Source organism: Moschus berezovskii, chromosome 10 (assembly GCF_049115385.1).
Source record: "Moschus berezovskii isolate FMDL1 chromosome 10, NW_MosBer_1.0, whole genome shotgun sequence".
NCBI classification, from domain to species: domain Eukaryota; kingdom Metazoa; phylum Chordata; class Mammalia; order Artiodactyla; family Moschidae; genus Moschus; species Moschus berezovskii.
This window is the reverse complement of record NC_142469.1, coordinates 17,141,597-17,169,231: the sequence shown is the minus strand read 5'-3', so window position 1 is coordinate 17,169,231 and position 27,635 is coordinate 17,141,597. Positions and strand designations below refer to the sequence as shown.

Sequence of the window (27,635 nt, the reverse complement as noted above, 5' to 3'; positions counted from 1 at the left end):
AGAGTTGAACATGACTGAGTGACTTTCACTGTTTAAAATACAGCTAATCATTTTCTGTGATACGGGGTAATTTATGTATGTATTTATTGTGTGTTTCTCCCTGCCAGAGTGCAAGCTGTAGGAGGGCAAGGACCTTTGTTTATCAGTATATCCTGAGCCCCGAGGGTTGAGCTTGGCACATAGTATTTGTGCCAAATATTTGTTGAATAACTAAGTGAATTCCTGAGACAAACATGGGACATGAAAGATATACAATCATCTAGGTAATATATATACCCACAAGCAAATCTCTCTCTCTTTTTTTTTTAACCTGATAAAGCCCAAACTCCATATAGTCATTCCTTTTGCGATTTGGACACTGATTGCTGCTGCAAGATTGAGCAAGGAATACGTTTTCCTCTTTTGACAGGTCAGCAGAAGAGATATTTGATTATGGTCTGTTGGCCTGTTGCTTGCATGCTTTTGGTTAAGCTAACACTAGTGAACTTTGGAAACTGCTAGAAGATAACATTAAGCCAGCTACCTTGGCATTTACAGGATTTCAGGACAGGCATGGAGCCCTTGGAGGACAAAAACAGAACCACAGAGCAGAGGTCTTCAATGTGGAAGAGGCATACTCCTGCACATCCTGGAAGACAGTCCGAGTACACCTGCAGTTTTAAGGAAATGGCTTCCATCTTTCAACTTCTGTTTTACTCTTGCCTGTAATTGGTCTGCTTGAGAAGTCTGACTATACACTAGTCTTCCTTCCATTTTACAAAAGAAAAACATCTCTTACAATTCAAAGAGAAGGATATGTCAAAATACTAGTTTCAAAGAAAGCTTTTAGGAAATTAATCAAGGCATTTTGTCCCTTGACAGATGAATGGAAAACAATGGGTGGTACATACATATCAGTTCAGTCGCTCAGCCTCAGTTGTGTCCGACTGTTTGTGACCCCATGGACTGCACCACACCAGGCTTCCCTGTCCATTACCCACTCCAGAGTTTACTCAAACTCATGTCCATGGAGTCTGTGATGCAACCCAACCCTCTCATCCTCTGTCGTCCACTTCTCTGCAGACATATAATACAATGAAATTATTCAGCCTTAAAAAGGAAGGCTGAGGCGTGCTACAACAGAGAGAAAACTTGAGGACGTTATTATTGAATAAGCTCATCGTGAAAGGAAAAATACTGTATGAGTCCATTTACATAAGGAACCTAGATGGTCAGAATCAGAGACAGAAAGTCGAAGGGTGCTTTCCAGAAGTCAGAGCAAGCAGGAGGAATGGGGTGTTAGTTTAATGGGTAGAGTTTCAGTTTTTCAATATGAAGAGTTCCTGAGACTGATGGTGGTGATCGTTTCACCCTGAACTGTACACTTAAAATGGTTCAGTTCAGTTCAGTTCAGTCGCTCAGTCGTGTCCAACTCTTTGCAACCCCATGAATCACAGCACGCCAGGCCTCCCTGTCCATCACCAACTCCCGGAGTTCACTCAAACTCATGTCCATCGAGTCAGTGATGCCATCCAGCCATCTCATTCTCTGTTGTCCCCGTCTCCTCCCACCCCCAATCCCTCCCAGCATCAGAGTCTTTTCCAGTGAGTCAACTCGTCCTATGAGGTGGCCAAAGTATTGGAGTTTCAGCTTTAGCATCAGTCCTTCCAATGAACACCCAGGATCGATCTCCTTTAGAATGGACTGGTTGGATCTCCTTGCAGTCCAAGGGACTCTCAAGAGTCTTCTCCAACACCACAGTTCAAAAGCATCAATTCTTCGGCGATCAGCTTTCTTCACAGTCCAACTCTCACATCCATACATGACCACGGGAAAAAACCATAGCCTTGACTAGATGGACCTTTGTTGGCAAAGTAATGTCTCTGCTTTTTAATATGCTATCTGCTGCTGCTGCTGCTAAGTCACTTCAGTCGTGTCCGACTCTGTGTGACCCCATAGACGGAAGCCCACCAGGTTCCCCCGTCCCTGGGATTCTCCAGGCAAGAACACTGGAGTGGGTTGCCATTTCCTTCTCCAATGTGTGAAAGTGAAAAGTGAAAGTGAAGTCGCTCAGTCGCGTCCGACCCTTAGCGACCCCACGGACTGCAGCCTACCAGGCTCCTCCATCCATGGGATTTTCTAGGCAAGAGTACTGGAGTGGCTTGCCATTGCCTTCTCCGAATATGCTATCTAGGTTGGGCATAACTTTGGTTAGGATGGTTAAAAAAAAAAGTAGCAAGGCATGCTAAACCTAGGACTTTCTATCACATATGTATTTCTTTAAAGCCCTTGGCTTTAGAAATCGATACTTGAAAGCCTGTATTGAGATACTCTGGAATCACAAGGGCCGAAGCAGTATTAATTATTTAAAATATAAGTGCCGATGTTTGATGGGCTTTTGAGAACCAGTGGCTAAAACTCACCAATAAGAACTTTACACTTTAAGATTGTGCGTGCTTTTAAAACGATAAGTTTTAAAAAAAGGTTAAATAATATTTATTCCATATTCAATCCAATTATTATTCAATATTCAATCCATATGATTCCATTTGGAAAAAAAAATCCTTTGCTATTTACTATTAATAAGAAAATATTTTATTTAAACTTGCATTTAGAAAGTTGCTCCGTCAAGTTCAATGTGTGAGATAGTTTTTCCCAAATGTTCTTAGGCGATACGCCATTAAACGCCTCTCGCTTTCAAAGCTCGGGAAGCTCTTTTGCGCTTTCCTCGGTTCGGTTCCGCCTGGTTCCCAGGCCACAAGGCAGCGCTCGCAGCAGGGAAATGCAGCGGGCGCCCGGGCGCGCGCGGGCCCGCGCTTCCGAGGCGGGGGCGTGCCCCCGCGTGACTGCCCCGCCAGATTTCCGCGCGTGCGCGCCGCCGCGTTCGCGCAGTTCCCGCCACATTTGTAAGTTTCATTTCCTACGGCGACTGCCGGTCCTCCTCCCGCGCGGCCTGTTCGCGGAGCCGGTCTCCCTCGGCAGAACAAGAGAACGCCAGCCATGGCCCCGCCGCGGAGAAGGGCGACGCGGAGAGCGCCGGGAGCCGCCTCCGGGGTCTCGGCACCGGGTGCGGAGGGCGGCGCGTCGGCGGAGCCCAGCGAGCCCGCGGCTGTCCCCGAGGCCGCCCGGCCCGGCGCGCGCAGGTGCGGTCCCGCTGGGGCGCCGGGCTCCCGGCGGGAGAGCGGCCGGCAGCCTCGGGAGACGCCGCAGGTGCGCGCGCGGGGCCGCGCCGAGGAGCAGGCGGAGGGCCCGGCGGCTCCGGCCGCGGGCGCAGAGCCTCCCGCGGCCCCCGGGCACAGGGCCTCCGCCCGCAGCCGGGCGACCGCGCGCCCCTCTCGGGCGCGGAGACCCCAGTCCGGGCCCCCGGCAGGCCCCGGCCCGCATCTCGGGCGAAGGGAAGAGGCGCCCGGCGCCTGGAAGCCCCGGGCCGTGCTGGAGAAGTTGAAGCTGAGCCGCCAGGAGATATCGGTGGCGGCAGAGGTGGTGAACAGGCTGGTGGACCACCTGCTGCGGCGGCTGAACAGCTGCGAGTCGGAGTTCAGAGGCGTCGACCTGCTCCGCACCGGGAACTACTACGAGCGCGTGAAGGTGAGCCGCCGGGCGCCTCCTCCGCAGTTCCCACCTGCTCCGCGCCCCTCACGTCCCTTCGGAAGTAATGCTTGAGTGGTCTGTGACACCTCATTAAAACGCTGGTTTGTTTTGGCTTCCCATCTAGATTGTAAGCTGCACCGTCAGAGAATGTTTTACACCATTTTGAACCCTGTACGGCTGCTCATTTTTATTGGTCACAACTTGGAACCCTATGTGGCTGCTCATTCTACTGGTGTGAACTCAGTGCTATTTGAAGTTCACTGTTGAAGCTGAAACTCCAATACTTTGACCACCTGGAAGAGCTGACTCATTTGAAAAGACCCTGATGCTGGGAAAGATTGAAGGTGGGAGAACGGGACGACATGAGATGGTTGGATGGCATCATCGACTCAGTGGGCATGAGTTTGAGTAAACTCCGGAGATGGTGATGGACAGGGAGGCCTGGCGTGCTGCAGTCCATGGGGTCGCAAAGAGTCGGACACGACTGAGTGATTGAACTGAACAGTGCTATTTGAGCTTCTCGGGTTAGCACTGTGGTCAAGAATCCGCCTGCCAATGCGGGAGACCTGAATTCTATCTCTGGATGGTGACGATTCCCTGGAGTAGTTGGTGTTCGGTTACTAAGTTCTGTTTGTCTGACTCTTTGCCACACCGTGGACTGCAACACCCCAGGCTTCCCTGTCCTTCACCATCCCTGGGAGTCTGTTCAAACTCATGTCCATTGATTCTGTGATGCCATGGAACCATCTCATCCTCTGTCTCTCCCTTCTCCGCCTGCCCTCCAACTTTCCCATCATCAGAGTCTTTTCCAATGAGTCAGCTCTTCCAGGTGGCCAAAGTATTGGAGCTTCAGCTTTAGCATCAGTCCTTCCAATGAATATTCACGGTTGATTTACTTCAGGATTGACTAGTTTGATTTCTTTGCTGTCCAAAGGACTCTCAAGAGACTTCAGCACTACAGTTTGAAAACATCAGTTCTTCACACTCTGCCTTTTTTTATGGTCCAACTCTCACATCCATACATGACTACTGGAAAAACCATAGCTTTGACTAGATGGATGGCTTTTTGTCAAAGTGATGTCTCTGCTTTTTAATACATTGTCTAGGTTTGTCATAGCTTTTCTTCCAAGGAGCGAGCGTCCTTTAATTTCATGGCTGCAGTCCACAAAATCACTGTCCACAGTGATTTTGGAGCCCAGGAAAATAAAATCTGTCACTGTTTCTGTATTTACCATTTCCGTTTGCCATGAATTGATGGGACGGGATGCCATCACCTTAGTTTTCTTAATGGTGAGTTTTCAGCCAGCTTTTCACTCTTCACTTTCACCTTCATGAAGAGGTTCTTTAGTTCCTCTTCATTTTCTGCCATTCAGTTCAGTTCAGTCGCTCAGTTGTGTCCGACTCTTTGCAACCCCATGAATCACAGCACGCCAGGCACCCTGTCCATCACTAACTCCCGGAGTTCACTCAAACTCATGTCCACAGAGTCGGTGATGCCATCCAGCCATCTCATTCTCTGTTGTCCCCTTCTCCTCCTGCCCCCAATCCCTCCCAGCATCAGAGTCTTTTCCAGTGAGTCAACTCGTCGCATGAGGTGGCCAAAGTATTGAAGTTTCAGCTTTAGCATCAGTCCTTCCAATGAACACCCAGGATTGATCTCCTTTAGAATGGACTGGTTGGATTTCCTTGCAGTCCAAGGGACTCTCAAGAGTCTTCTCCAGCACCACAGTTCAAAAGCATCTGCCATTAGGTGGTATGATCTGCCAGATGGAGATATCATCTACATATCTGAGGTTATTGATATTTTCTCCCTGCAATCTTGATTCCAGCTTGAGTTTCATCCAGCCTGTCATTTTGCATGATGTACTCTTCGTAGAAGTTAATTAAGCAGCGTGACAGTATACAGCCTTGACATACTTCTTTCCCAATTTGGAACCAGTCCATTGTTCCATGTTCAGTTCTAACTGTTGCTTCTTGACCTGCATACAGATTTCTCAGGAGGCAGGTAAGATGGTCTGGTATTCCCATCTCTTTAAGAATTTTCCACAATTTGTTGTGACAAGGCTTTAGTGTAATCAGTGAAGCAAAAGTAGATGTTTTTCTGGAATTCTCTTGCTTTATCTGTGATCCAGCAGATGTTGGCAATTTGAGCTGTGGTTCCTCTGCTTTTTCTAAATCCAGCTTGTACATCTAGAAGTTCTTGGTTCACTTACCGTTGAAGCCTAGCTTGAAGGATCTTGAGCATTACTTTGCTAGCATGTGAAATGAGTGCAGTTGTGTGATAGTTTCAACATTCTTTGGTATTGCTCTTCTTTAGAATTGAAATAAAAACTGACCTTTTCCAGTCCTGTGTCCACTGCTGAGTTTTCCAGATTTGCTGGCATATTGAGTGCAGCACTTTCACAGCATTGTCTTGAAGGATTTTAAATAGCTCAGCTGGAATTCCATCATCTCCACTAGCTTTGTTTGTAGTAATGCCTCCTAAGGCCCACGGATGTCTGGCTCTAGGTTAGTGACCACACCATCGTGGTTATCGGAGTCATTAAGACTTTTTTTTGGGGAGGGTACAGTTCTCTGGAGTAGGAAATGGCAACCCACTCCAGTATTCTTGCCTTGAAAATTCTAAGGACTGAGAAGCCTGGCAGGCTACAGTCCACAGGGTCCCAGCGGGTTGGACAGGACTGAGCAGGCATGCATGCAGTGATATTTATCACAGGAAGATGTAGTGTATATATCTGGTTTTGGATCTTAAATCCTTTTAGCACTGAAGACCACTCATAATTTCATCTAAAGCTACTTGAAAGCCAAGTGAGCAAAACTTAGATCAGACTATCGGTCTTGAGCATGATTCTTATTACATAAATATCAAACTGTTCAGTCCTATGGATGGTTCAAAGGAAAAGAGAAAGTTATTAGTTAGAACTCAAGGACAGTTAAGACATTTAGAGAGCAGTGTCCAATCAGAATCACTCTCCTTTTTATTTTTTTAAAAACTTTATTTTATATTGGAGTATAGTTGATTAACAGTGTTGTGATAGTTTCAGGAGTACAGCAAAGTGATTCATTTATACATATACATGTATCTGTTCTTTTTCAAATTCTTTTCCCATTTAGGTGGTTATATTGAGCAGAGTTCCTTGTTATCAATTCACAAGTCTCCTTTTTAAAGTCAAGCTGATGAAAAGAAATCCAGTGAAATTTGTTTAATCTAAAACATGTATTGATTTTAAAACATTGATTATAAAAGGTCTTCGTGTTCATTTTAGAGTTGACCCACTGCCTGCCCTCCAGTAGACCACGGCACAGCAGTACTAACCCTCTGTACCTCTGTCCTTGGCCTCTCCTGTATTTGCCGCTGTTCTGTGTTGATGTCCCTGGAAAATTCAGAAAAGCACATAAAAGCACAATATTATTGCTTTTTATTTTGTTCACCATTATTTTGGCGTATTTTTTATTTGATGCATGCACTTGAATTTCAAAATTGAATCCAAACTTTGTGATTGGATTCCATTACTTTGAGAAGTAAAAGATACTTCTCATTAATTTTCACTTGGATTCATATTGATGCATTTCCATTCATGTATCTCATAGTATGTAATATCAGATTCTGGGTGAAAATCTGGAAATTTTCTTGTAGAAATTCCTTGTTGGATGGCCAGTTCATATATTTTTTGTCAATCCCTAGCACCTCGCCCCCACCCCATGTAAACCACCACCATCTTTCACTTGAACTTTTGCCTTTCTGATCTCCTTATTTGCCTTCTTGTAGTGTCTTCTCCACAGAGGCCAGAGTAAATTTTCAGTAATACAAAGCTAAAACCTGCATTCTTAATGTACACGGTGGAATAAATCTGAACTCCTTTCCGGGATCTACATGTCCTCGCAGAATCTGGGCCCTGGCCTCCTCTTCAGCTTTGTTTCATGTCATCTTCCTCTTGTCCCCATGGAAGATGTAGTGGATATTTGCTCATTGAGCCAAAATTTTAAAGGACTTGACAATTCCAAGTTTGAGCAAGATATGAAGCAACTGAAACTCCCTTATGTTGATGATGGGAGGATAAATGGGTACTTCCTCTTTTGAAAACTAAAAATTTTTTCTAAAGTTAAAGGTTTGCCTGTCCTATGGTCCAGCAGTCCTATTCCTGGGTGTATATCCAACAGAAATTAGTGCCCATGGCCACCCAAAGATATATGTCAGAATGCTCAGAATAACTATAATAATTAAACTCGGAACTATTTGTAGTAAAAATTGGAGACAATATTCAACAACAGAATACATTAATCTATTTTGGTATATCCCATTGATTCAATGGAATACTATGAAGAATGAAAAAGGACTGCCAATATAGATACAGTGATATGGATGAATCTCACAAACGATGATGAATGAAGGAAGTCAGGTGTAAAGGGTTCCTATTCTATGATTTAGTTTATAGGATGTTCCCAAACAGGCAAACCCAACATTGCTGTTAGCAGTCAGGGTCGCGGCTACTCTTGATGGAGGCTTCTGATCAGAAGTGGGAATGCTGCTGGGCATGGTGGTAGAATGTAGAATTTAGAACGTCCACAAGGCTCACTGTCCTTACCAAGATTCAGCCATTTTTCTTGAATAAGTCCTACTTGGATTGTTGGAGGTCATTTGGTTAATTTGCAGAGATCTGAAAAAGCTGAATTTGACCATTTCTGGAGGAGTGGCTTTTCAGAGGCTTGTGCTTCATTCCCATGGATGGCACTTCACATGTGTGTTTTACACTTGTAGTATCTCCTAGCCAGCTTGGGCTACCATAACAAAATGTCATAGACTGAGAGGCTTAAACAACAGACATTTATTTTCTCACAGTTCTGGAGGCTGGAAGTCCATGGTCGGGGTGCCAGAATGGCTAGGTTCTGGTGAGGGCTCTCAGCCTGCTTCGCAGACCTTGTCCCTGTATCCTCACCGTGTTCCTCAGCACGTGTACAGAGAGACATGACTGATCTCACTTCTTATAAGTCCACCAAGCCTGTCAACTAAGACCCTACCCCTTAACGATCTCATTTAACCTTCATTAATTCCTAAAAGCCCTGTCTCCCAAGTATAGTCTCATTGAGGGCTAGGGCTTCACTATATGAATTTGGAGAGGATATAGTTCACACACCGCCTGATACATCTCAGTGTGGACTAGCCACACTGACGTGGAGGGCAAAAGACATCAGGCCGCCAGATGATTTTGTTCATTAAGACAGTCCCCTAGCTGTATTTGAAGCTTACCACTAATGAGTGGAAAATCCCATGGATGGAGGAGCCTGGTAGGCTGCAGTCCCTGGGGTCGCTAAGAGTCAGACACGACTGAGCGACTTCACTTTCACTTTTTCATTTGCATGCATTGGAGAAGGAAATGGCAACCCACTCCAGTGTTGTTGCCTGGAGAATCCCAGGGACGGGGGAGCCTGGTGGGCTGCCGTCTATGGGGTCGCACAGAGTCGGACACGACTGAAGTGACTTAGCAGCAGCAGCAGCTAACGAGTGGAAGACTTGTGCGTTTAGAATATTGTTTACTGTTTATTTACTTTGGCCCCACGGGGTCTCAGTTGCAGAGCGTGGGAGCTTCTGCAGTGGCACGTGGGCTTCTCTCGAGTTGTGGCACACAGACTAGAGTGCACAGGCTCCGTAGGTCTTGGGCCCAGCTGCCCCACGGCGTGTGCAATCTTAATTCCCTAACGAGGATTGAACTCACGTGCCCTGCATTGCAAGGCAGATTCTTAACCACTGGGGAAGTCCCTGCGTTTTTAATATAAGACAGTAATCACTGGTTATAATTATTATCGTGCGATGAAGAAGATTCTTTGATGCTCTTTATATATATGATGATATTTATACTGAACATGTGCCCTTGGCAGCAAAAACTTGGAGTCCTAACCACAGGACTTCCAGGAAATACCCTGAAGCTTTTAAAATGCAGTGGTTCAAAGACACTAATTAGTTTGTGTGTGACTTGGAGCTAATAGTTTGGATGACAGTTACTATAAGGCGAGGGCCCTTGCTCAACTAGCCAGGAGGTCACACACATTTTTGAGACCAGTGACAGGAGGGTGGCTCAGTGTGTAGCTTGTGACATAAAAGGTAGCATCTTAAAGGTCTTTAATTTTATCAAGCTTTGAACTCAGGGAAAAAACTGGTACAGTTTTTTAAACCTCGAATATTATTTTAAATTGTTTTTATAAATGAGTATAGAACCTGCGAATTAAAACCAGTAATATTCTCCCAGCTCTACTAGTCTCAGTGGGTATAAATATTAGAAATCTTGCTTTTCACAGGATGGTTTTAAGTGGAAATTTCATGACAAAGATTGTAGTGGGTTGGAAACTATTCACAAGCAAACACAATCAGTGCTATTTTTCCTGTTTCTTAGATTTCTGCTCCAAATGAATTTGATGTTATGTTCAAACTGGAGGTTCCCTGAATTCAGTTGGAAGAATATTACAACAGTAGTGCTCATTATTTTGTGAAATTCAAAAGAAATCCCAAAGGAAGTCCTCTGGATCAGTTCTTAGAAGGGGGAATCTTATCTGCTTCTAAGATGCTGTCCAGGTTTAGGAAAATCATTAAGGAAGAAATTAAAAATATTGAAGGTAAGATTTTTTACTTTTGATTCTTTACAGTCTAATCATACCTACTAATTTCCTCTCCTGATCTTTTTTGATTTCTCTGCAGCAGACTGTTGACTGCATGCATGCCAAGTCATTTCAGTCGTGTCCGACTCTTTGAGACCCTACAGAAACTGCAGCCCACCAGGCTCCACTGTACATGGGATTCTCCAGGCAAGAATACTGGAGTAGGTTGCCGTGCCCTCCTCCAGGGGATCTTCCTGACCCAGGGATTGAACCCGTGTCTCTTATGTCTCCTGCATTGGCAGGCGGGTACTTTACCACTAGCACCACCTGGGAAACCCAGACTACAAGCTTATGCCCTTAATTTTAGTCTACTGTATTTTCTTGGTATTCATCGTAAATGTTGATTGACTCTATTTTGTTTTTTGTTTTTATTTTGGCCACACCATGTGGCCCTGGGGGATCTTAGTTCCCTGATCAGGGATTGAACCTGGGCACCTGGTGGTGAAAGCACGGAGTCCTAGCCACAGGACCACCAGAGAATTTCCAGTTGGCTTTGTTTTGATCTTCACTGAATATTTGCTGAGAAGCTGCCTGCACCCTTGGGTGTAGGTGGTTGAGTAACATCAGTGGGACTCCCCTCCTGAATTTGCAAAAGCAAATTACAGTGTGTGCTTTGACGGGGATGAACTGGGAGACATGGTAGCAGTTGGGATAGAGTGGGTGGTGGAGTAAAGCCCTGTGGCAGAAAAGAGCTCGAGGAGCAAACAGAGGGCCATGTGGACAAGGGGAATCATGATGTGAAATGAAGTGACGGTGGCTAGGGGCCAGATTCTAGGAGGACTTTGCAGATCCTGGAAAGGAGCTCAGAGTTTATGCCGTGTTCATTGAGAATTCAGGTCTTAATTAGAGGGTAATTGATTCCCTTGTGGCTCAGCTGGTAAAGAATCTGCCCGCAATGCAGGAGACCTGGGTTCATCCCTGGGTTGGGAAGAGCCCCTGGAGAAGGGAAGGGCTACCCACTCTAGTATTCTGGCCTGGAGAATTCCATAGACTGCATAGTCCATGGTGTCACAATGAGTCGGACTCGACTGAGTGACTTTTGTTCATTAATGATTGATTGGCTTCACACTTTTAAAAATTTGCTCTGACTTCTGTGAAGAAGATAGTTTAAGAAGGCAGTTGAGAGTTTGGCTTTGGATAAGTTAGAGGATCCTATGGTGAAAAAGTATAGTAAAGTGAGAGGGTTCAGGAATTCTGGGGGTTGGCCTGGGGGGAATTGCCGTATTAAGCAGAGTGGTAAGAAGAGGATCTCATTAGGGGCTGGAGAGGAGAGAGGGAGCAAATGGAGACTAAGCGTGTTCTGCAGGGGTGGTCAGTGTTTACAGCGCACTAGCGTCCAGATCATGTTTGCACTTGGTCTTCGGTTTGTTTCTTGGGGGTTGTTGGTAGGTTTGACTCAAAAGTTTCAGCACATGAGAGAGAAGGGCAGGGATGCCGTAGAGACGGCATAATGGTAACTCTTCAGAAAGTGTTGGCTGCAAAGGAAGTGGAAGGATGGGCAAGTGGGAGGCAGCGTAGATGCAGGGCCAACGGAGACCGTCCGTTAGGATGAGGGATACCGCGTCCCCTTTGCGTGAAGACAGGAATGACCCGGTAGGAGGGGGGGCCACCGATGCAGGAGAGGGAGTGATGGAAGGAACAAGGCAAGAAGGAAGCGATCCAGAGACCATGTGCGGGGGCCTCTGAAAGGCGGATGGACACTCCTGGGTGGTAACAGGACTAGAGGAGATGTCATGGGTAAGACGGAGGTGGGTTTCTGGATTTAGTGACAAAGAAAATGAGGGTATGCGCTGGGATTTCCTCCTTGGAGATATGTCCCCTCTCCCATTGTGGTCCTTTCCGAAAGTCTTATCTGGGAGACGTCTTTCACTACTGCTTGTACACCCCGCCCCCCAAAGTGAGTATCTCTTCTCTAGAAGCCTTTCCCAAATTTCTGGCCAGTGACCATCTCCAGTTGGGTGTCCCACATGCACCTAGAACTCAGGGTAGATGAAATGAAGTTCATCTCAATCCAGTCTTTCTTCTTTAAACAGTAGACTCTGCATCAGCTGTTTTCCAGGCCAGCGTCACGGGATGGCCTCCCCGACCCCTACCTTCTCCCTTACCTCACAGATTCAGTTTTATCTACCAGTTCTATTAATTTGAACCTCTTATTGCTTTCACTTCCACTATATGGGTCTTTTTTGAAAATAAACATTGTCCATACTCAAGGTGTACAACGTGATGTTTTGATACACACAGTGAACTGACTAGCAGAGTCAAGCTCATTAGCATCTTCTCCCAGAGTTGCCTTTTTTGTGAGTGAAGTGAGAGTATCTGAAATCGAGTCTCTTGGCACATCGCCCGTCAACAGTACAGTCACGCTGTATGTTAGATCTCTAGGCTTACTCGCCCTACGTAACTGCAACTACTCTTTGATGAGCGTCTTCCCATTTCCCCCACCTGCCCACCACTGGCAACCACTATTCTACAGTCTGCTGCTATGTGTTTGACTTTTTTAGATCCTTTGTGTCAATGAAGTCATGCGTTTTGCTTGGCACAATGACTCACTGCTGCCCTGTGCCTCCGCAGGAGACACGCAAACACAGCTCTGTCTCAGTCTCTGGGGTCTCTGGGTTCTGGCGCACACAAGGTTTGTTTGAGCCCTCTGAGCATCTCTGGCAGGTATGGGGTTCTATTCTAAATGTGATTTTGCCCCTCCTACCATCTTGCTGGGGCTTATCCCCTGCCCTTGGACGTGGGGTAGCTCCTCAAAGACACTCCAGGGCCTCTCAGCCCCCACATTGAGAGCGAGGCATCTTAGCCACTGCACTGCCAGGGCTGTCCCCGAGTGTCTTCTGAGTGGCACCCATGTTCCCTGAGACGGAGGGGTCATACTCAGAGCAGGAAAATAGACAGGGCTGAGTCATGGCTGAGTTACCTGCTCCCACAACCAGGGTTTCAATGCAGGCTTGACACACACTGACACATGGGAAGCACTCAGATGGCCTGCCCAGGATGCTGAGACTGGATAGGGAGTGGGGGGTCTCCTGACTCTCGCCCCGCTCTGCCCCTTCTTGGGAGGGGATCCCAGCACGGCTGGTGGAGCTTTGTCCCCCAGGCTCTAGCTCCCTCTGCCTCTGTGTCACTGACTGGGCAAGGGTCCATCCTCCCCAGAGGTTTGCTTGTATCTGGTTCACTCTGCTCCCTCTTGCTTTCTTTCCTTTCACACTTTCATCTTAATCCGTTTAAGCCCCTGAGGCCTCAAGCCTAGACCTTGTCAGCCTCTTTTAAATCTTCAAGCTGGATTTAGTAAAGGCAGAGGAACCAGAGATCAAATTGCCAACGTCTGCTGGATCATCGAAAAAGCAAGAGAGTTCCAGAAAAACATCTGCTTCTGCTTTATTGACTGTGCCAAAGCTTTGACTGTGTGGATCACAACAAATTGTGGAAAATTCTTCAAGAGATGGGAATACCAGACCAGCTGACTTGCCTCCTGAGAAATCTGTACTCAGGTCAAGAAGCAACAGTAAGAAATGGACATGGAACAACAGACTAGTTCCAGATTGGCAAAGGAGTCTGTCAAGGCTGTATATTGTCACCCTGCTTATTTAACTTATATGCAGAGTACATCATGTGAAATGTTGGACTAGCACTGTTGATTCTAGCACAAGCTAGAATCAAGATTGCTGGGAGAATTATCAATAACCTCAGATATGCAGATGATACCACACTTATGCCAGAAAGCAAAGAAGAACTAAAGAGCCTCTTGACGAAGGTGAAAGAGGAGAGTGAAAAAGTTGGCTTAAAGCTCAATATTCAGAAAACTAAGATCATGGCATCCAGTCCCATCACTTCATGGCAAAGAGATGGGTAAACATTGGAAACAGTGACTTTATTTTTGGGGGCTCCAAAATCACTGCAGATGGTGACTGCAACCATGAAATTAAAAGATACTTGCTCCTTGGAAGAAAAGCTATGACCAACCTAGCCAGCATATTAAAAAGCAGAGACATTACTTTGCCAACAACGGTCCATCTAGTGAAAGCTATGGTTTTTCCAGTAGTCATGTATGGATGTGAGAGTTGGACTATAAAGAAAGCTGAGCACCGAAGAATTGATGCTTTTGAACTGTGGTGTTGGAGAAGACTTTTGAGAGCCCCTTGGACAGCCAGGAGATCCAACCAGTCCATCCTAAAGGAGATCAGTCCTGATTGGAAGGACTGATACCGAAGCTGAAACTCTCATACTTTGACCACCTGATGCGAAGAACTGAGTCATTTGAAAAGACCCTGATGCTGGGAAAGATTGAAGGTGGGAGAAGGGGACGACAGAGGATGAGATGGTTGGATGGCATCACTGACTCCATGGACGTGAGTTTGAGTAAGCTCCAGGAGTTGGGGATGGACAGGAAAAGCCTGGCGTGCTGCAGTCCATGGGGTCGCAAAGAGTAGGACACCACTGAGTGACTGAACGGAACTGAATGGCATCCACATTCATCCACATTGTTACAAATGGCAGGATTTTCTTCCTTGTTGAGGCTGAATAATATTCCATTGTCTGTGTGTGCCACACTCTCTTTACTTACTCTTCTGTCAGTGGATTGTCTCCATATCTTGGCTGTTGTGAATAAGGCTACAGTGAATGCCATTGGCTCCCTGTGTCTTAATGCTCACGGCCTCTCTGTACGACAGGCCTCTGCCCTCTGAGTTGGTCTGTTGCTTGATGCTTTGTTTTTTTAATTTGGCTGCACCAAATGGCTTGTAGGATCTTAGTTCCCAGACTAAGGTTTGAGCCCCCACCCTTGGCAGCATCATCTGGGAGTCCTAACCATGGACTTCTAGGGACTTCCTGCTGAGGTCTAAATCACGCCTCTTCTCTGTGCTGCTCCTCCGGCCTCAAACGCAGGCCTCCCTCCAACTGCCAAACGCAGATTGAAATGAAAATTTAATTACAGCACTCCCAGATCCCGCAGTCCTCGGGGGATCCTCGTTTTATTTATGAAACAGAATCTTGATGATGCCCCCACCGCATGAGGTTAAATGAGTAAAACACTGCCTTGTGGGGTCATTTTCTTCTTTAGAACTGATCTTTGTCTTACAGTTAGTATTTACAGATCTCCAATTATAGTTATTTTTGCTGTGTGGTCAGAGAAAAATGGATTGATAAGCCCTTTCTTCCTTATTATATCTTTAAACAGATACTGATGTCATTATGGAGAGGAAGAGAAGAGGGAGCCCTGCAGTAACACTTCTGATTAGAAAACCTAGAGAAATATCTGTGGATATAATCCTGGCTTTGGAATCAAGAAGCAGCTGGCCTGCTAGCACCCAGAAAGGCCTGCCCATCAATAACTGGCTTGGAACAAAAGTTAAGAACAATCTAAAACGACAGCCATTTTACCTGGTACCCAAGCATGCAAAAGAAGGAAGTTTTTTCCAAGGTATCTTGATTATGAAGCTTTACGTGAAGATATCCATAAATAAAAGAGCCATTAATGTTATATCCTAGGGCAGTGAAAGATCAACTGGTGCTGTTGGCATTTCAAGATCCATTGGGCTAAGACGGGAGTTTGGTGAGAGATGGAATTCCAAGGGCATAATTTTAATAGTAATATTGAATACTCAGCTTTAAAATGTTGACTAGCCCACATTTGAATGTTGCTTTTGTTTGTTTCTTGCTAGTAAAGAAAAGCAGTACTGGCCTTGCGATCTGACTGCCCTGGATTTGAGTCCTGAGGCTTCTTCCCTCTTTAGGTGTGTGATCTGGAGCTAGTTAGCAAGCCCCTCTAAACCTGTTTCGGTCATCTGCATATGTGGGTTAGTCAAAACTCCTTGAAAGATTCTGGGAAGATGATGATGAGGCCGTGCTTGTGGGGTCCCTAGTTGGGTTAATGGCAGCTGAGTGTTACTGATGTTGCCACCAGAGCCTCAGCTGCCACTCCGGCCTTGTTCCTCTGCTTCCTCCGTCTGCTTCCACTGCTCCCCATGCCGCTGGTAGGACTTCCTTGCAGCCTGAGCTGCAGTGTTGCCCGTTGATCGGGTGTCCTCTCCCGTGTGCCCTGGCCTCCTGGGTCAGGACAGGTTTTCAGGTGGTGCTCTTGGGTGCTCTTCAAGTTGTGAAGACTGGGCTGAGATAGTCTACAGGTGAAGCTGAATAATGGTGATACCTTCTGAGGTAGAAAAAAAATTCACCGATTATCTTCTTTTTCTCTCATAAATTATATAAGGACTTTTGGCACCTACTACTGCTGGACTCCAAGGAAAGTGGAGATTAGATAACAAGTGAACCCAAGTTACAAATGAGTAGTGCTGAACATATCTGAGAAATCGTCCATCATGCTTACTTTGATGGCTTGTTTTGTGGATACACATCATAACTTTATATTGCATATATGTAGGAGTCATTTTCTGTAAGAAAAGCTGTTCATAAGGAATTACATGTATCATTATGATTTTATGAAAGGAATATAACTTTGTGGAGAAGGGTGTACAGTTTCTAGAAAGGCTGTCCCAAGAAACCCTCATTGCCTGTGATACAGAAATCTCAGCAGGACCCATACTGCTCTCTCTGTGGCCCTTGGCCAACTACCTTGCGGGGGACTGGGAAACCCATCAGCCTGAGATGAGAAAGCATCCTTCAGTGGCCATGGGGCTATGCAAAGGCCAGTGTGGTTGGATAGTTCCTCATATCCATGCCTAAGATAAAAGTGGAGGCTGTCAGGCACTCAGCTGACCTCTGCTCTGGTACCCCTGGCTGGTCTCCATCTCTCCTCATTTCAGATTATTCATGTTTAGGCAAAACCCTGCGGCTATGTTGGTGTGTATGTGTGTATCTGAGTGGCTAAGCGGGGCAATGAAAATAGCTTGCGTTATCAATAGATAGGCATGTATTACACCTATTTTAGCTTTTTTCTTTTCAAACATCTTATTAAAAATTTCCTGGTCATAAGGTATATTTTAAAAAATATACTTTGTTTGATTTTTGATAAAAAATGTCAATGTGTTTTGAATCAAAATCAAATAATTTGATTTTGATATTATCAAAAAATGAAAAAAATTTTGATATAATACAGGTGTTGTTACCAACAACATAATTATTTTTTAAAAGTATAAACTTTGTTTGCAGTTCTTTTTGTTCTTTAGATAAAAAGACAGTCAAAATATTGTTTATTTTTTTGACCTTAAGACTTGAAACATATAGTTTTTATTACACTAAAATGTACAAACATTAAAATACAAATTCCTTCAAACTGGTAATCATCCATAGTTGACTTTATCTAACAAAAAAAATTGAACATCAACTAAATACAAGTATCGTTATGTATAAAATAAAACCAGAAGATATTTCTTTGCATTAAAGATCATTTTCAGAATGATACTTAATGAGCATGGCAAGGACTATACATTTTATCACATTTATGAATACCTCATGTGAAGGCATGTATGCAATGAATGCTAAAATAGAAAAAAAATCAGTAAAACTGCAGTGTTCTCAAATATCTAAATTGTCCGCCTGCATTTAAAATCCATTTAAATGCACATCATCAATTTCAGTTCTGATATTCCAATCAATGAACACGAAAAGCTTTATTTAAAAAGAATAATCCATACACTGTTGATGGAAGTGTTCAATGGTGCAATCACTTTGAGAAACAGTCTGGCAGTTTCTTATAAAGTAAAACATATGTCTTCCCTAATCCAACATAAAGTCCATAACACATTTATACAAGAATATACGTAACAGCCAAAATCTGTAAATAGCCCAGAAGTCCATCAAAAGATAATGGATATATAAACTGTGGTATATTTATAAACAAGACTACTACTCAGCAACAAAAATCAATGAACTACTGATAAAAGAGAGTCTTAAAAACATTAAGACAGGTGAAAGAAAACAGAAACAAAGGGTCCATACTGTATAATCTCATTATATTAAGTTTGAGAACAGGAGAGGTTTATCTATGGTTTTTTATTTTTAATTAGAACATTGATTGCCTGAGGTGACTGGGGATTGATTAGGCAGGGGCACAAGAGAACTTTCTGGAGTGATGATAACTAATTCCAGATACGGTTTAAATTACACAGGTGTAGTCATTTGTCAAAACTCATCAAATGCAATATTTAAGATCTGTGTGTTTCCCTGTTTGCAAATCTTACCTTAAGTATCAAACACACACAGATAAATACTGGCCTCTGAAATACCCATGCTGAAATGTTTATGGGTGAAGTATTCTAGCTAATTCCACCACTGGTTTTAAAATCACAGTTTACTCAGGCATCCCTGGTAGTACAGTGGTTAAGAATCCACCTGCCACTTCAGGGGACATGGGTTTGATCCCTGGTACAGGAACATCCCACATGCCATGGGGCAGCTAAGCCTGGGCACCACCAACTACTAAGCCTAAGCTCTAAGACCTGGAGCAGCAACTACTGAGCTCATGTTCTGCAGCTACTGAAGCCTGGTGAGCTAACCAACTCAGCATGCTTAAAATTCATTTTCATTATTGTTTCTAGTTTTAGATGTTGGATTTTAAATGTTGATTTAGTTTTTTAAAATTTATAAAGCATTCATATGGTCCCAAAGTCAAAGCTACAGAGAAAAGTATTCGGAATTCTGCATGGGAGATTTATCTCTTCTATTTACTTAAAGCATATCAGTGTGGACTCATGGGTATTTGTCTCATATTTTGGGCTATAATCAATACTGCTTTCATTTTGTTGCCTAAATTGTTCTAGCCTTGGTCTTCAGGAGCTCTTGCTGTTGGCTCCTGTATCCTTTGGACATATAATTGTGGGATTTTTGGTTTTATTTTCAGCATTCACTCACTTTCTGGCACTACAGGATGCTCCAGGCTCATCTTGTGTAGTTCCTGCTTCAGTCCTAGAATCAGCCATTTCTCCAAGGAGCTCTCTGGATGCTTTCACTGGAGAGTGTGTACTAGAACTGTGGAAGTGTGATCTGGGTGCTGTGTGTGTTCTGCTGCTAGGATGTCACCCCTTTCAGCTGGAGGAGCAAGGACGTATGTGTATGTATACTGTCCCCAGGAAATGCAGGCTCACCACCTGTACCTGTATCACGTGGTACCTGAGTTCATGCTGATGCCTCTAACTGTGATCCATTACCACGTGGGTCCTCCTACCTTCCCGCCTTGCTCTCTGTAACCTGTCATTCCAACGGTGAGAAACCTGGCTCCCCCCATCTGCCACCCGCCTCGTCCATCGTTCCTTGTTCAGTTCCAGTCTACACGTATGGACGACGCTTCAGAATTGCAAACCCATTCCCCTGTGTGCACAGGGCATGTGTACAGTTCCTGTCACCTTCAGTCTTACAGACCCCGTTTCCAAAGTAACTTCAGTCAGCACCTTTTGCCCCCACCCGCTTCAGGGAGGCTGTGTCATATGTTTGTGATACAGTTAGAGCCCCCTTTCACAGTCTGCATTCCTTCCCGAGATCCCTTGACTGTCTAAATGACTTTTTAACAGTTTGTGTCCGTTAAGGTTCACTCTTCCTGCCATGAAGTCCTATTGCTTTTGACAAATGCATTGCATCATTATCTATAATGACATAATAGTTTCACTTCCCTGAAAAATCCCTCTACTTACTAAACCTTCCCCATCCCAAATCTCTGCAGCCACTGACCTGTTGACCATGTCTGCAGAGTTTGCCTTTTCCAGAATGGCATGAATGGATTGTTGTAAATGGATTCATATAACAGCAGTGAGCACACCTCTCTCTGTGCCGGATTTTCCATATATTTATTATCTGTATATTGTGTACGTATTATATGCTTTATTCTGTCCCCCCAAAATCATTGTCCATGGGCTATGTCATACATAATGTCACTTTATAAGTCTCGATATTTGCTTTCCCACTCTGTCCTTCTTCAAGAGTGTTTTAGATATTCTCGACCCTTTGTTAATTTAATAAAAATGTTGGTATTGTCAAGTTCCACAAACACTTTTCTCTGGAGTTTTGATTGTGAGAGTGTTGAATCTGTAGATGAATGTGGGGAGATGTGATATATTTATAACAATGAGTCTTTAATTCATGTGCAGGTGCACATCTCTGTTTATTTGGATTGCCTCTAATACTTTTCAGTGAAATTTTAGAATGTTCTCCACAGAAATTTTGTATATCTTTTATCAGATTTACTCATAGGCAGTTGTAACATTATGAAAAATTGTAAAACAGAAAAGTAGACTGAAGACTACATGGATCTCACACATCCCTGTCATTCTGTTTCTTTTGTATTTTCTGTATATACCATCATATCATCTGTCAGTAATGATGGCTTTGTTTTTCTCTTTCCAGTGCTAGCACCCTATTTTTCCTTCTCTTACTGTGCTTGCTACAATAGCCATTGCATGTCAAACAGAATGAGGATAGCAGCCTGCCTTCCTGTTTTCAAAGAAAAAACTTCAGCTTTTTATGTTAGATTATCATTTCGCTATCATCAGATCAAGTTTCCATCTGCATTTAAATTACTGAAAGGTGTTTTAATGATGAATGGATGTTAAATTTTATTGGCTGCATTTTCTGCTTCTGTTGAGTTGGTCATATGTTTCTCCCCTGTTCTGTTAATGTGACAGGTTGTGTTGATAGATTTTTAAAATGAAAAACAAATTCCTGGTATTAAAACTCAACAGTGATAGGATGGGTCAGAGCTATCCATGGTAAAACTTGGGGAGACGGGGGAAATCATTCTATTCTTACATAAACGTCCAAAAAATAGAAAAAAAGGAAATGTTCCCTGATTCATTTTGCATAAATACTAAAACTTTGCAAGGAGAGTATAAAAGAATAAACAAAAAATTTCAATCAATGCAAATTATTATAGAGACAAAACATCAGCAAACAGAATTTAGCAACACATAAAAAGCAATAGATCTTACCATGGCTCACTATATTAAGCTCTGACTTCTTCCCCTAATTGTTCTCTATCTTGGCCCATTGTTTGCTTGGTCAAATCACTTGTTTTAATATGTAATCACATTATTTATCCGTTCACTTCTTTTGGTCTATCTCCCCCTAGAAATTTTTCAGAATTATATTTTAATGAAGGAAATTACTTAAATATTTGTTGTTTGTAAATGGATGTTTTTGGTAAAGTGCTTTTCTGTTTTTCTTTTGGATATTAAGAAGAAACATGGCGCCTGTCCTTCTCTCACGTTGAAAAGGCCATTTTGATAAATCACGGACAATCGAAAACATGCTGTGAAGTTGATGGAGTAAAATGTTGCAGGTAACCTCCTTATTTTGTCAATGACAGACATACCAATAGAATGCTTAGTTCTTTGCTGACTCCATAGTTGAAACCTGAAGATTACCACTGCTGGGTTGAGTTCTGGGGGCAGCGCATGGCTGGATTGACCAGGGGTATTGGAGTGTAAGCATGAAGCCAAGGTTGCCGGGTCCAAGGGACTAAGGAAAGTGTTGTTAGAAGGCAATGCTGGGACCTCCCTGGTGGTCCAGTGGGCAAGGCTTCAGCTTCCAGTGCAGGGGGTGTGGGTTCCATCCCTGGTCGGGAAGCTAAGACCCCACGTGCCTTGAGGCACAAAACCGAAAACATAAAACAGAAGCAGCATTGTAACAAACTTGATAAAGACTTTAAAAATGGTCCACATTAAAAAATAATCTTAAAAGGGACTGCTTGGGGGCATGGACCTGAGCCTGGATGCTGTGGATGTCTGAGAGGAGGAAAGAGTGGAGGGTGTGAATACTAGTCATGACTAGCTATGACAGTTGGGTTTGCCTTAGTGTTCTGGTTGGTTCAAGACAATGAATAATAATGTTGCATAATGGGAAGAGACCAAAGGACCACTCTTATTAGCATACTTATCATAAGGAACTGAGTTTTGAAAAGAATAGTTCATTTCAGTTTGTAAAATTGGGCTTCCTGATAGCTCAGTTGGTAAAGAATCTGCTTGCAATGCAGGAGACTCCGGTTTGATTCCTTGGGTTGGGAATGTCTGCTGGAGAAGGGACAGGCTACCTACTCCGGTATTCTTGGGCTTCCCTTGTGGCTCAGTGGGTAAAGAAACTACATGCAATGCAGGAGACCTGGGTTCGATCCCTGGGTTGGGAAGATCCCCCGGGGCAGGGAAAGGCTACCCACTCCAATATTCTGGCCTGGAGAATTCCATGAACTGAATATAGTCCATGGAGTTGCAAAGAGTCGGATATGACTGAGTGACTGTCACTTTCACTTTCAAAGCTGAATAGAATAAGGATCACAAAAGTTAAAAGTTTAAAGCAAGGATGCCCAAAGTGTGAGCACAGGGGGTTCTTTAAGGCTTCACATACAGGCTTTGAAGCAAGCATTAAGAAAAGTATATTGTTGGTAAGGCTTAATAATTTTATAAACATTAAATTTTGTCAACTACCAAAATAACTGAATGATTAATGTAAATCAAAATAAGACAATGATTTTATAAAAATTAAAACAAGATTTTTCTAAATACTAAACTGGATGAATAATGTAAATATCTGCTAGTTTTCGTGTAGTTGAATTAATCCTAATAGAATACAATACTTAAGCTAGGAATGGGGAAGAGGGAAGGAGAAAATATGTTTTTGAAACTTCTAAAGTATGTATTTGAAAAAATGATTAGGTTTTAGAATGACTCTAATTATATTATTTATACATATCTTTGGGCTTCCCAAAGATACAGAGAAGGCAATGGCAAGCCACTCCAGCACTCTTGCCTAGAAAATCCCATGGATGGAGGAGCCTGGTAGGCTGCAGTCCGTGGGGTCGCTAAGGGTCGGACACGACTGAGCGACTTCACTTTCATTTTTCACTTTCACACATTGGAGAAGGAAATGGCAACCCATTCCAGTGTTCTTGCCTGGAGAATCCCAGGGACGGGGGAGCCTGATGGGCTGCCGTCTGTGGGGTCACACAGAGTCGGACACGACTGAAGTGACTTAGTTGGGCTTCCCTAGTAGCTCAGCAGTAAAGAATCCACTTGCAATGCAGGAGATGTGGGTTCAGTCCCTTGGTTGGGAAGATGCCCTGGAGGAGGTCATGGCAACCGACTCTAGTATTCTTGCCTGGAGAATCCCATGGACAGAGGATCCTGGTGGGGTACAGTAAATAAGGTCAGAAAGAGTCCTACAGGACTGAAGTGACTGAGCACACACGCACACATACATACCTTTATTGTCTTTGTGTCTATAAAACTGTATTATATATCTGTATTGTTTATTGCGTCTTTGTATGTTTCTCCTGTAAGATGCCTAAAGTTCTTTGTGGAATGAAGAAGGTTGTAAAGATATAAAAATGAGTGCTTCTCTTTTCTATTTAACAGGAAAGACTGTTTAAAGCTGATGAAATACCTTTTAGAACAACTGAAAAAAAAGTTTGGAAACCGAAGGGCACTGGATAAGTTCTGTTCTTATCATGTGAAGACTGCCTTCTTTCACGTCTGTACCCAGGACCCACAGGACAGCCAGTGGCACCACAAGGACCTGGAGCTCTGCTTTGATAACTGTGTGACGTTCTTTCTTCAGTGCCTTAAGACAGAACGCCTTGAGCACTATTTCATTCCTGATGTTAATCTCTTCTCTCGAGACCAAATTGACAAGCTAAGTAAAGAATTTCTGTCAAAGCAAATTGAATATGAGCGAAACAATGGATTTCCAGTTTTTGATGAATTTTGAAATTTTGTTTTTAAGAAGAATCCAAGAATTAGAGTGACTTGATAATAACTGAAATGTATCACAACAGTGATTGGCTAAAATGAATATAATTATTCAGCCATCATTTGTCTTCATCAAGTCTAATCAATATGAAAGGGTGGATTATCCTAGAAAAGAGATTATTTAATAGAAGCAAAGGAGTATTTAAGGGTTTCCCTGCTGGTCCAATGGTTAAGAATCCACCTGCCAATGCAGAGGACATGAGTTTGATCTTCGCTCTGAGAAGATCCCACATGCCCCGGGGCAACTCACCACTACTCACCACTACTGAGCCTGAGCTCTGGAGCCTGCAAGTCGCAACTGCTGAGCCCGTGTGCTACAGTGCCCCCTAGAGCCTGTGCTCCATAACAAGAGAAGTCACTACAGGGAAAGGTCCTCGAACTACTCGAGAATAGCTCCCATTCTCTGCAGCTAGAGAAAGCCCTCGAGCAGCAACGAAGACCCAGCCATAAATAAGAAATAAGTAAATCATTTAAAAACAAAGAAGTATTTAAAATATAAAAGCTTTCTCAGAGTGGGGTGAAAAGAAGGAGGAAATGCAGATCACCTCAATTGAATTCATCAAGCACTTACTGAACAGCACTCCTCCCCTAGCACAAATGTGTGGAAGGTGGCAAGAAACAGTGTCAGAAATGATCATTGCCTCTATGAACGGGTAGATTTTGTTGAACATACAAATATATTTGGAAGCAGTGTCCTGTCCTATGCGTTTGGATAGGTTAAGAAGGAAATGAAAAAATTGGTTTTGCATGTCTTGGGAAATTGATTATCTTTTATAGAAAAATATACTTTACTACATGGCTCAATATAAAACATAACTTATTTTCTTTTACTTTCAGTAATACTTTTATATGTATTTCTGAAAAGTCAATAATGCACATATGGTACAAAACTCAAAGACTATGAAAATGTTACCCTCTCTCCTCTGTACTCGGGCAGCATTCAACCTGAGGGAGCTGCTGCTTGTTAACTTTTTTTTATTCATGCATTTTGCACATTTTCTTATTGGCTGTTTTATTGTTTTTCTCATCGTTATTTTATTTTGTTGTCATTCTCATATAATGAATAACTTCTGTGTGGATTGTCTACATCATTTTTTGTGTCTTTTAGTGAGTGAGGTTTTAAAATTTACTTGAACTTATCAGTGTTTATGCTTATGTGCAATTTTATGTATCTTGTTTAACAACCTAATGTGTTTGAACATACTAATAATTGGACATTTGGAGAAGAGATTCAGTGATAAATAAATAGGAAATAGTATGATAAGTAGAAAATTGGGCACACAACCAAGCTTCTTTTAACTCCAGGAAAAACTGTGTGTGAGAAAAGAAAGTTAATCATAGTCTAGTTTGAGAATATTGCTCAACTGTATTTATGAAGTCAAAGTAATATTATAACTATTGGCTATTAATTTTCTCAGAGTTACGATTAGTTATATGGAGAAGACAGGATAACAGTCCGAGTGCTTCTGTGTAACAACGATGGTGGAGAAAGTTGGGCTCTATTGGTTTTCTACTGCTGCATTAAAGTTACCATGAAATTAGTGGCTTAAACAATACACATTTATTATCTCACCGTTTCTCTGGGACAGGGTTCTGGGATGGTTCTGCACAACATCTCACAAGACTTCAATCAAGGTGTAAGCTGGGGTTGCAGTCTTATCTGAGGCTTGACCGGATAATTCAGTTTCTTACGGTTGTAAGACTGAAGACTTCAGTTTCTTGCTGACTGTTGGCCAGAGATTGTCCTCAGCTGCTAGAACCTGCCTTCAGTTCCCTGCCATGTGAACCGGCCAGCGTTGGCCGCCCTCAGCATGTCAGCAGTTCACTGCTGGCAAGGGAGGGAAAAACTCCAGCTAGAGGGTGCAACAGTCTTTTTTTCACCTAACAGCGAACACGTGATCGTGTGTATCTCACAACCTTTACCACATAATTGGTTGGAAGCAAGTCACTACTTCCACCCACATTCAAGGGGAGGGGAATCACTGAAGAGTTTTATGTCAGTTTAAACAACTGTATAGTTAGAGGGAAGACAGTCCCCCTGAGACCACTCACTTCTGACACCAATTGCAGCTTTAGGAGGATCTCCAAATCGTTCTTAGGTTTGATAAGTCACTGGAAAGATAGAACTCAACTGAAACGAGTATATTCATGGCTACAGTTTATTACAGGGTAAAGATACAGGTTTAAATTAGCCAAGGGAAGATGTCCACGATGGTACCAAACACTGAGGTTCTGTTCTTGTCATTAGTGAGTAACAAACACAAATAGCGCCAACCAAGGAAGCTCACCTGAGTTGAGTTTTTATTGGACCTAATGACTGGCTTGATTTAATGCTATGTTTTCAGTTTTGTTGTCAGTTATCTTAGCTTTTGGGCTTCCCAGGTGGCTTAGTTGTAAAGAATCCACTTGCCAATGCAGGAGACACAGTTTTGATCCCTGGGTGGGGAAGATCCCCTGGAGGAGGAAATGACATCTCTCTCCAGTATTCTTGCCTGAAAAATCCCATGGACAGAGGAGCTTGGTGGGCTCTAGTCCGTGAGGTCTCATAGAGCTGGACACAACTGACCAACACTTTCACATATGTATATGCATATGCCAGACAAGACTGAGTGACTTTCACATACATGTATAATTGTACCTATATGCACATAATGTGTTGCCAAACATTCCAAAGTAATTTACACATATCACTATACTTCATCCCTAAGTAGATCAACATCCTTCTCCCCAAACCAGTAATTCCCTACCTCATACTATTCTCATACTAACAACAATGATCTAACATTACCTGATATACCTTTCTCCAACTCTCAAGATCTGAGAACTTGTAAAGGCAGAAGTCCTATCCACAAGTGATACAGAAGATATTTCCTTAAAGTTTAATAAGTGTAATTGATAAGTTACGGTTGATAATAGTTGGGTATAATGAAACGTTCTGGTCTATCACAGCACAGCATATAGCACATCCTAGCTTTACCTGAGTTGAAGAGTTTCCATCTTTTACTTCTGGTAGGCCAGGTTTACCCCCTTGAAAGCCCTCGATTACTTTTCCTGTTTCTTCTGTTTTATCTATTCAGCTTAACTACCAGCTTAAATTTGCTCATTTAGGAAGATATAGTCACACTTGTGAATTCATATTTGACACAATGTTCCAGTGGTTAGGAGTTCGCCTTGGGACCCATGGGACATGGGTTAGACCCCTGAGTTGGGAAGATTCCACATAATTGGGGTCGACTAAGCCCGTGCGCCACAGCTACTGAGAGTGCAGGCCACGAGTGCTGAAGCCCGTGCAGCCTGGAGCCCGTCGGCAACAAGAGAAGCCACTGCAGTAAGTCTGCCCGCCCCAGCCAGAGAAGACAGGCATGGCAAGGAAGACTCTGTGCACCCAGAAATAAAAGGAGTCGTTTTTCACCAAACTCATATTTTCCAATTTGTTAATTTCTACTTTTACCTTCCTTTTCTCTCCAATCTGCCTATCAGTAACACCAGGAAAATTACTACATAAATAAATGATGGAAGATTAGGTAATGAGGGCCTAACTAATTACACACAAATATAAATACTAAATGTTAATGTTAGTAATTATAGGGAATAGAAAACTACACACAACTAGGGGAAAGTAAGGGAGCACGATCAGTCATATGTTTTCATGGAAATGAATTTATCCAGGGTTTATTCTAGCATGGGGTGCTAGGCTAAAATGTAAGAAATAGCTGTTGCATATTTTGG

At 43.3% G+C, this 27,635-nt stretch overlaps 1 protein-coding gene across 1 annotated transcript; it reads left to right on the top strand.

Moving 5' to 3' along the window:
- The first annotated feature begins 552 nt into the window (after positions 1-552).
- CGAS (cyclic GMP-AMP synthase) lies at positions 553-27,635 on the top strand. Its single transcript, XM_088840924.1, has 6 exons — positions 553-644; positions 2,649-2,821; positions 2,872-3,567; positions 15,401-15,643; positions 21,343-21,445; positions 23,514-27,635. The coding sequence occupies exons 1-6, from the start codon at positions 553-555 to the stop codon at positions 23,863-23,865; spliced, it is 1,659 nt and encodes a 552-aa protein (XP_088697050.1). The 3' UTR covers positions 23,866-27,635.

Bases quoted from the DNA above. Each gene is read 5' to 3' on its own strand.
- CGAS (XM_088840924.1), top strand. From the start codon at position 553: ATGGAGCCCTTGGAGGACAAAAACAGAACCACAGAGCAGAGGTCTTCA. The intron at 645-2,648 runs GTACACCTGCAG...AAATGTTCTTAG, and splicing joins CATCCTGGAAGACAGTCCGA to GCGATACGCCATTAAACGCC. The intron at 15,644-21,342 runs GTATCTTGATTA...TTGGATATTAAG, and splicing joins AGAAGGAAGTTTTTTCCAAG to AAGAAACATGGCGCCTGTCC.